Consider the following 10,453-nt stretch of genomic DNA (forward strand, 5'->3'; position numbering starts at 1 on the left):
TCCACTCGTAGCGAATCTCCCCTACGTAGGCTGGTCACGTGTCCATAGTAGTCGTGTGAGCTTCCCGGCCGTACCATTAGACTAAGATGCATCGTGAGTCTCCCAGAACCTGACCTAAGTTCTCTGGGACTGCTTTACTTGGGACACTTAATAATTTAAATTATTCATTTATATTTCTATACACGTATACGTATGTATATGCATATATACATATATATAACTAGATATAAGAAAGAACTATTTACACTTTATATGCATGATACAGAGTTTAGGTGTGCCTCCAAATATGATTTTGATTGGCTGTATTCAGGATGAGTACCTAATGAAGTAGAGGAATGTTAAAAATTGAGATCTAGGGCTCCCCTGGTGGCGCAGTGGTTGAGAGTCCGCCTGCCGATGCAGGGGACACAGGTTGGTGCCCCGGTCCGGGAAGATCCCACATGCCGCGGAGCAGCTGGACCCGTGAGCCATGGCCGCTGAGCCTGCGCATCCGGACCCTGTGCTCCGCAGCTGGAGAGGCCACAGCAGTGAGAGGCCCGCGTACCGAAAAAAAAAAAATTGAGATATAATTCACATAACATAATTTACCCTTTTTTAAAAAATTAATTTATTTTTTGGCTGTGTTGGGTTTTCGTTGCTACACACAGGCTTTCTTTAGCAGCTAGAGGGGCTACTCTGCTGCGGTGCGTGGGCTTCTCACTGCAGTGGCTTCTCTTTGTTGCAGAACATGGGCTCTAGGCTCGAGGGCTTCAGTAGTCGTGGCGTGCAAGCTCAGTAGTTGTGGCTCACGGGCTCTAGAGCGCAGGCTCAGTAGTTGTGGCACATGGGCTTAGCTGCTCCACAGCATGTGGGATGTTCCCGGGCCAGGGCTTGAACTCGTGCCCCCTGCATTGGCAGGTGGATCCTTAACAACTGAGCTACCAGGGAAGTCCCATAATTCACCCTTTTAAAGTGTATAATTCAGTGGGTTTTAGTACATTCACAGAGTTTTGCAACTATCACCACTACCTAATATTTTCATCATCCCCAAAAGAAATCCCATATCCCTTAGCAGTCACTCTCCCCACCTTTTCCCCAGCCACTGGCAACTACTAATCTAACTTTCTCTCTCTGGATTTGCCTCTTCTGGACATTTCATATGAATGAAATCATATAATATGTGGCTGTTGGTATCTGCCTTCTTTCACTTATGTTTTCAAGGTTCAACCCTGTTGTACCATGAATCAGTAAAAAAGTAGTAATGAATCGGTAAAAAGGAACTTCATTCCTTTTTAAGACTGAATAATATTCTGTTGTATGGATATACCACATTGTGTTTATTCATTCATCAGTTGGTGGACAATTGGGTTGTTTCCATTTTTGTGATATAAAGAGTAGTGCTACTATGGACATTGGTGTCCAGGTTTTTGTGAGAACATGTGTTTCTATGCTTTTATGTTTTGTGAGGACGTATGTTCTCTTGGGCGTTTACTTAAGAGTGGAATTGCTGGGCCATATGATAACCTTATGTTTAACTTTTTGAGGAACTGCTAAGAGTGTTTTCCAAAGCAAGTTTATTATTTTACATTTACTACCAGCAATGTATGTGGGGTTCTGATTTCTTCACGTCCTCGTCAATAATTATCTTTGTCTTTTTTATTACAGCCATCCTGGTGAGTGTGAAGTGGTATCTCACCGTGAGTTTGATTTGCCTTTCTCTGATGGCTAATGATACTGAGCACGTTTTCACATGCTTATCTTCTTTGGAGAAATGTCTATTCCAATCCTTTGCCCATTTTTAATTGGGTTATTATTATATTGTTCAATTGTGAGAGTTCGTTATATATTTTTGGATACTAGACCCTAATCATGTAAATGATTTGCAAATAGAGGCATCTTAATGATCCCGTTTGCCACAGGTTTAGGGAACATCTTCCACCCTTCCTTCCTCAACCCAGAAACTCTCCCAGAATGCTCTCTGTGGAGGACCAGAGCCTGGGGCAATCCAGAATAAGGACATTGAGACAGTTTACATTGGATAGCTTCAAGTGATGACACCAAAATAGTGGATTTTTAACAGAGAACTTACTGAAGGAAGCAGGAGCTGGTGACCAGAAAACTGACAGGTTAGCTGGAAGAAGTGTGGTGTTCAAGATACACAAGATGTAAACCAATGAGAATGTAAAGCAATCTGCTAGCCCTCAAATGAACATGAGTTAATAAAGTAGAAAAGAAATGTCAAGTCTTAAAGAATCATAGCGTTTGCTCCTTAGATATTAGTCCAGTGTCATCCCTATGATTCTATGTTCTTTATAATAGTATTTATTGATCTTCTACTGTGTGTTAGGCACTGTGCTACATACTGGTTGCATAGTGATCAATTATAAATAGTCTCCCTCCCTCAAGTGGCTTAGTCAAGCGCAGGGGTGGGTAAAGGGCTAGAGAGTAAATATTTTAGGCTTTGAGAGCCAAGAGGAAAAATCAAGAACATTATGTAGGTACTTATATAACGAGAGAAAACAAATTTCCACAAATGTTTTATCAATGAAATTCAAAATATAATAATAACTGAGTATAATTTTTTGCATAATACAGATCTCCTAATAAGAATGGCATTCTTTTATGGAGAGGATAATATTTCACTTAATTAGGGTTCAAAGTGAGTGTTTCCTATCATCAAATCAGTTACAATCTCAATACACTTATTATTATTTTTTTTTGGCCGTGCCGCGCAGCATGTGGGATCTTAGTTCCCCGACCAGGGGTGGAACCTGTGCCCTGGAAGCACAGTGGAAGCACAGAGTCCTAACCACTGGACCGCCAGGGAATTCCCCTGTTTTTGGTTTTTTTTCCAATATATTTTTAAAGGTTTTTAACTTGTTTCAATTGGTCAAGATTTTTAGGAACCTCACTTTTAATCTGTAATAAAAGTTTACAACTTGATTTTTTTAAGAGTTAACAAACTGCAAGCACCTGTTAATAAAGGTCTTAATAAAAAATCTGTTACAAATATTTATCCATTAATGCTTATCTGTAATGAGATTTATGTATTTCATCTTTGAGAAAAATCTTAACACAGATAAGTACTGCCATATACTGATATCAATCCACAGGCACCTCCGGACTTCCCCGGTGGTCCAGTGGGTAAGACTCCATGCTCCCAATGCAGAGGGCCTGGGTTCAATCCCTGGTCGGGGAACTAGATCTCACATGCATGCTGCAACTAAGAGCCCACATGCCAAAACTAAAAGATATCACATGCTGCAGTGAAGATCCCACGTGCCGCAACTAAGACCCGGCGCAGCCAAAAATAAATAGACAGATAAATAAATAAATTTTTAAAAAAAGAATTGCAAAATGGTGACAATTGAGCATTAAGTCAAATGCAAGGTCCTTCTGAAAGCAGAGCTCTATGCAGTTGTACAGGTTACATGCTTATGAATCCAATTCTAGTTTAAGAGAACTGGCTTCATAGGCATGTAAAAAAAAATCCACAGGCATCTGAGTTTTAATTGAGCATATTCATCTCTTAGATGGCACTTATAGAATTCTATCAGATTCTTCTCTTGACATTTGCCTTTCAGTATGTTGTTACATTGCAGAATAATCAATTCCAACTGAAGTTTAGGTGGAAGCTCCTCAACTGCACAGTTAGATTGCTTTTGAAATACAGAAATTTCCTTTGCACTTGCATCAGGATCCAAAAAGCACCACTGGAACTGTAATCTGAGCTCAGAAAATATATCCACTGCAAATTTGTGTGGGATTGCAAATCTTGATTTTTTGTTTTAACATTTGACAGCACGGGAAGCAATTAAGTAACTAGACATTACTTGTGGTTCAAAAACTGTCAGTTGTCATCGAAGTGATTTCACTGCAGTATAAATTTCACACGTAAGCAGCGTTTTGCCTTGTAAGTTTAGGTTAAATTTATTAAGTAACATTGTTACCTCTACAGCAGAAGCTAATTCCATTCAGTGTTCAATAATAGTGGTTGAGGGTGATTCTTCTGGCTCAGAAAATTCTCAATCCCAGCCACGAGCTATAAAAATACAAAAACAAACAAACAAAACAACAACAAAAAACTTTACAACTGCTAAGTTGTTGAACTGCTGTTGGTAGGGCAAGTCAGAATATTCAGCCTCTTTTTCTGACAAAAATTCATGAAATTGACAATGGTTTAGTCCATGAGAGTGAATGAAGTTCACTGTTGACACGAATGGTTGAATAACACAAGATAGATTAAAATATTTTCCTGCGAAGTACCTGCTGTTCAATAATATGTAACAAATAACTATAGGATTTAAACAACTTACATTTTCGCAAGCTTTGTACATTTGTCCAGCTAAGCCTTTTTCTCCTTCATACATGTTTGAAATGCATCTTAGCAGATTCTGCTTCAGGTTGTATTGAATTAGTGGTCTCTTGACTTTTTTGAAAATATTCTCATTTGCCATCATCTACAGATTATCCATACAGGCCAATTCTTCCATCGCTTTAAACTCAGCATTGACTCTTCAAATAAACAACAACTGAGGAGTATTATTAAGATCTGTCAACTTATAAAGAGACAAGGAAAACCACTTGAAATAATTTGCCCTGTTTTTTAAATGACTATTGATGTTGCTTCCAATGTCCTCAACTTTTTGAGCTGCTGTTCTTGGTGAAAGGCTAATAGTCTTTAAAAAGTTCATTTTCCCTGGACACATTTCTTTGGCTTCTGCAATCAAACACGATTTAATTAACTCACCATCAGTAGATGGCTTTCCTTGCTTGGCTAACAAATGAGCCACTCAGAAACTTACTTTGGCAGCAACCTCATTTTCATTTTTAATTTTTGTGAAGCATTTTGCTATGGTAAGGTATTCTATTTTAAACTTTCTAATTTTTCTAATCATTGCTTTCCTGTGAACTGGGAACATTGTAATGAGCACTTAGTTTGGTAATGTCGATGTATATCATATTCTTTTAGCCATGCTACAGCGTCATTGTGTAATAAACACAGTGTTTTGACATCTAAATTGATGACCAAGTAATCTACACTCCACTGTGCCTTAAAAGCGCAACATTCAAAATGCACTTTTATTTTCTTGTTTTGACATGCTAGGTATGCACTTGTAATAAAAAAATAATAATAATGCCAAAACACAAGTGATACGAGTGGTACCCAAAATGCTATTGAGATATAACTGTGTCACCATGGTTCGTAGTGTACCGACCAACAGTGGGAAGTGATGAGGGCACCACATACACTTTCTGTCACAGCTACTCCACTCTGCTGTTGCAGCACGAAAGCAGCCATAGTGAAACTTTATTTATGGACATTGAAATTTGAATTTCATGTCATCTTCATGTGTCATGAAATATGATTAAATACTATTCTTCTTTTGATTTTTTTTTCAACCGTTTAAAAATACAGAAAAACATTCTTAGCCTGCAGGCCATAGGAGGAATGCTGGCAGGCTGGATTCGGTTGTAGTTTGCTGGTGGATGTGGCTGATTTGTTTGAATTCTCACGTGCAACACTGCAGCCATTTGTATTAGTTTCCTTTTGCTGCTGTAACAAACTACCACAAACTCAGTGGCTTAAGAAAATTCAAATTTGTTATCTTAGGGTTCTGGAGATCAGAAGTCCAAAATCAATCTCACTGGTCTAAAGTCAAGGTGTCATCCAGGCTGATTGCTCCTAGAGGCTCCAGTGGAAAAGTCATTCTCTGCCTCTTCCAGCTTCTAGAGGCTGCCAGCAACCCTTGGCTCCTTGGCTGGTAGCTGCATCACTCCAATCTCTACTGCCATCATCACAGGGCCTTCTCTCTGAATTCAGACTCCTCCTTTCCTTTTATAAGGACCCATGTGATTATTATCAGGGCCACCTGTTTAATCCTGGATAATCTCCGTATCTCAAGATTCTAAATTTAATCACATCTGCAAAGTCCCTTTTGCCATATAAGGTAACATGTTCACAGGTTTAGGACATGGAGATTAGCACATGGAGGTCTTGAGGAGGGGTGCATTATTCAGCCATGCCTTTGTTTTCCTCTATTCAGCAGTTCAGCAGGTAGTGAAAGCCTATGTTCATGGCCCTAATTTCCCCATTTCTCTAAGCTTCACCATTTCTCTCTCCTCTCTCCCTCCCCCTATCTCTTTCTCTCCTTGTGTTCTAGGGGCTATAAATGGACAGCATACTACTACCTTTACTGCCAAGAACACACACTGTGACAACTGGTGTCTCCTGTGTAGGTGATCCTCTTGATTTGTCTTCCAAGATTATTGGAGTCAAGAAAAATCTTTTGATTTTATTTTCTGTTGTTCCTTGGTTGTCATTTGTACTGAATTTTATTGATAGAAGTGGGAACTATAGAAAAATAAAATCCCTTGCCTTCACTGGCTAACAGAAATACAAACTCCCAGCCTCATAAGGCAGGAAATGATATTTTATTTGGTTTCTCTCTCCAACCCCAAATAGTCGAGGAAAATCACAATCTATTCTGCATTTTGAAAACAAGAACAAAATTCCACAATTTCCCTAGTCATATAGTCCCATATTTTTCCTCCCTTTTAGGAAAATGCTCAGATCCTTGCCTCTGAACTATTTGGAATTTTTAATCTTCTCTGCAGCTGCATTGCTAACACACTTTTCTTTAAATTGAAAAGGACCTCTAGTTTCTTGACCCCTGTTCTTGGGGGGAAGGGGGGATGCTTGCCTGTGAAGAGGGTATTTCTTCAAGATGTCAAGGTGAGAATGGGGTGGAAGGGATGCTCGGCCAGCTCTGCTATAGTTAGTACATTCCAGCCCTATAATCGCCTGTGCTGGAGAACAATCTTCTGTGTGCTGCTTGCTATGACAACCCTGCTTCTGATGGGGAATGTGAGGGCACAGCGTTCCTGCAAAGCAATTCCATTGTGCAGTCAGGGAACACTCTCCCCACATCCCAGTGCCCCAGGGCTTCCAAACTGCTTCGGTTCACGCTCTTGATTTTTCCTCATTAGGTAGTCAAAGAGCTATTCCTTAGCTATACAGCAAAGGAGTTGCAGAAAACAGGCCTGCAACAAACTCAAACACATCTCTAGCCTTCAATGAGTTTTAGACATTTATACCCAGTCCCTTATATCCAGGAGCCTCCCAGACTCTCTCCTCCTCTCCAGTACATTCTATGCTGCTTCTCAGTAGGATGTTTTCAGCACATCTCTCTTGGGCTCAAACACCTACAAAAGCTGCCTATCAAGCCTAAATTCCTCATCCTCGCATTTGAGGGCATTTAATTAACTTCTGTCATCCTCACTTTTCCAAGCCAAGGTCTCGTCGGTCTGCATTAGCCGCTCTAATCTGCCCACTACCCCCAGATCCTGGTTAAGCTCCATGTCCATGCTCGTGCTGCTGCCCTCATAGAAACTGCTTGAGTTTCTCCCTCCCAAGCCCTGCTTTCATCTCTTCTGAAACAACTTTGAAATAGACCCATTCCAGGAAGCTTCTTCTAACCCCACCAGACTGATGATTCCCTTGCTGTACAGCCCCTCAGCATCTGTGGATTCACATGTTTCTGCTATGTATCTTGCTGCTGCTCTGGAGGGAGAATTCTAAGATGCCACCCCCTTCCTCAAGATTTCTGGTCACTTCTTTCAGCTATTCAGTCAAACACTAATCTAGGTTCTGCTATGAGGCACATTTGTAGATGTAGTTAAGGTCCCAAATCAGATGATTTTAAGATCAGGAGATTATCTGGGGTGGGCCTGACCTAATCAGATAAGGCCTTAAAGTGAACTGGGCTCTTCCTGAAGAAAGAGATTCAAACTGTGAGATGAAAAAAAATATATATGTTAGAAAAAAAAGTGTGAGAGGGATTTGATGGGAGAGAAATTCTCTATTGCTGGCTTTGAAGATGGAGTAGGCCACGTGGCAAGGTATGCAGGTAACCTCTAGGAGCTGAGACTGGTCCCCAGCTGGCAGCCACTGAGGAAATGGGGCCTTCAGTCTTACAGCCACAAGGAATTGAAGTTGGCTAACAGCTTGTGGTAATTTGTTAAACATCAATAGAAAACTAACGCACTTGCTTTCGTAGACCTTGCTTTTGTTGATTTCATATGTGTGTATTAGTAGACTGCAAGCTCCTAGATTAGAGGAAAAGGAGGTTTTTAATTTATTTTTGTAACCCCTTCCCATCACAGCCATAATGTGATGCTATTAGGGAGATTTGCCTTAACTGATACGTTGGAGTTAATGGGAGATATAAATCCTTGGCCATGAGAGTACTTGTTGTAAAGCAGCAGCTAGAATCACTACCACTGTCAAGTGCCTCCTGCCTCCCATGTTAAAAACAATTTCCTGCACATCTGATATCTTCTGGACATCTTCACGCGAATGTCTCACTAGTCCCATGAACTCAGTAAGTCCCCAAATGTCCTCTCCCAAAACTGCCCCTCCCTCTCTATTCTGTAATTCTGGTAATGGCACCTTCAAACCCCCAATTATCTTGGAGGTTAGAACTTGAGCCATTGTTTGTTTGTTTGGCCACGCCACACTGCAGTGCGCCATGGGGCTTGTGGGATCTTAGTTCCTGGACCAGGGATCGAACCTGTGCCCCCTGCAGTGGAAGCGCGGTGCGCTAACCACTGGATCGCCAGGGAAGTCCCCAGAGCTTGAGCCATAGTTGACTCCTTCCTCTCTCTTGCCTCCACATTCTATCTGTTGCCAGGTCCTCTCCATTTATCCCCTCCTCTCCATGTTTATTGTCTTTGCCTGGTTCAGTATCTCTCACCTGGAATACTTCAAGAGTCTCCTAGTTGCTGTCCTGGGACCCACCTCTGATGAGCACAGCTCTGATCATGTCGCTTTTCTGCTCAACCACCTTCCAAGGAAGCCATTAGCTTGGCATTCAAAACTCTCCATGACTTAACCCAAACCTACCTTTCTCATATTTTCAAAAATCCTTAAATGAGTATTTTGCCTACCTTCTATGTTATTTTGGGTTGACTTTTTTTTTTTTTTTCCCGGTACGCGGGCCTCTCACTGTTGTGGGCTCTCCCGTTGCGGAGCACAGGCTCCGGACACGCAGGCTCAGTGGCCATGGCTCACGGGCCCAGCCGCTCCGCGGCATGTGGGATCCTCCCGGACTGGGGCACGAACCCGTGTCCCCTGCATCAGCAGGCGGGCTCTCAACCACTGCGCCACCAAGGAAGCCCTTGGGTTGACCTTTTAAAAAATATTCTTTAAAACTGTTATTGCTTTTGCAGGTCCACATACTAATTGTGACTCTTCCCTGCAACCTGCAGCTTTTTCACGTGCATCTTACCGTTACTTTACTTCAGACTCACTGCTCTTCCAATTCTCTGCAGTCGGATATTCTCATACCTTGGACTCTTCTGAACATATATTAGCTGCTTGGCTTGTTGAACTGCCAAGGGGAAATGTGGTTCCAGAGCCAAATTGTGAGTGCCCAAAGCTAAAGCCTCATTCTGCTTGCCTGCAGCTCTCATTCCCTCCCCCAGGACACACAACACCATTTCATTCTGCTTTGGGGGTGATCATTGGCCTAAATGTTGGGACCCAAATCCCGCACATTCACCCCATAGAGAACGGACCCACATTTCATAGAGAAGGGACCCTCGACCTCATAGTCGAGGTCGATTTATTCTTTGGATTTTCAGTCATTTTAAGCAGTCACACATCCTCCTCCCCAGTCTCCTGTGTCCGCAGGGGGTGTCCCCCCTAGACTTCCGGCTTTTGGACAACCGGTTTTGCCTCCACCCACTCCCACCTCGAGATCTCGAGATTGGGACTTTCATCGTTCTTCTCCCCCCTCAGCCACTGTGCTCACTTTAATAAGTGATCTGATCTCAAAAAAAAAAAAAGAGAGAGAAAGAAAGAAAGAAAGGGAAAAGAAAAAGGAAAACAGAAAAGAGCTTCCCAGGGTTCGTCTTAGAATTGGCAAATAGAGGTGCACCCCCTTCCACCACCCGATCCTAGTGAGTTCCAGGCAATTACGTGCGGCCCTCAGCTCGCCTCTCCACCACACCCCCGCCTCCCGCCCGGGTTTAATGACCTAAGCAACTTTCCGTCCCCCCCCCCGCCCCGTCTTGGTACGGCCTGTCCGGCGATCGGCGTTCCACCCCCGCCCTTTCCTTCTAGGTTGGTTCAGCCCCCGTCTACTCAGGGGTGGTGCTCAGCCGGCGCCAGACAGACCCTCGACTTCGGAGAGGCAGTGCAGTTCCTCTGGGAGCGTCCCCCTCGGTTCCTTCAGCTTCCCCAGCCTCCTCGGCCGCCTTACCGCCCGCGGGGACGCGAGAGCTCGGTGTATGCCCCACCCCTGACCCCGCTAGAGACATGTCCACCCCGGCTCGGCGGCGCCTCATGAGGGACTTCAAGAGGTAACCCGCCCGGGACGCCGGGGTCCGGGGGCTGCGGCCGGGGCGCAGGGCGGGGCCGGCGGAGGGCCGGGCGGGCGGCGGGGCGGCTGGCGGCGCGAGCGGGTGCCGG

The 10,453-nt window shown here is 43.3% G+C and overlaps 1 protein-coding gene across 1 annotated transcript in view; it reads left to right on the forward strand.

The window, feature by feature from the left end:
- Positions 1-10,131: 10,131 nt before the first annotated feature.
- Positions 10,132-10,453, forward strand: part of UBE2A (ubiquitin conjugating enzyme E2 A) — a 10,021-nt gene continuing 9,699 nt past the window's right edge. The window contains exon 1 of the mRNA XM_029241270.1: positions 10,132-10,344. Coding sequence (XP_029097103.1) covers positions 10,301-10,344 — 44 coding nt within the window. The 5' untranslated portion in view covers positions 10,132-10,300. The remainder of the gene's footprint in view (positions 10,345-10,453) is intronic.

The sequence above is a fragment of the Monodon monoceros genome, unplaced genomic scaffold (genome assembly GCF_005190385.1).
Source record: "Monodon monoceros isolate NGI ecotype Baffin Bay Population unplaced genomic scaffold, NGI_Narwhal_1 Super_Scaffold_22, whole genome shotgun sequence".
Lineage (NCBI taxonomy): Eukaryota > Metazoa > Chordata > Mammalia > Artiodactyla > Monodontidae > Monodon > Monodon monoceros.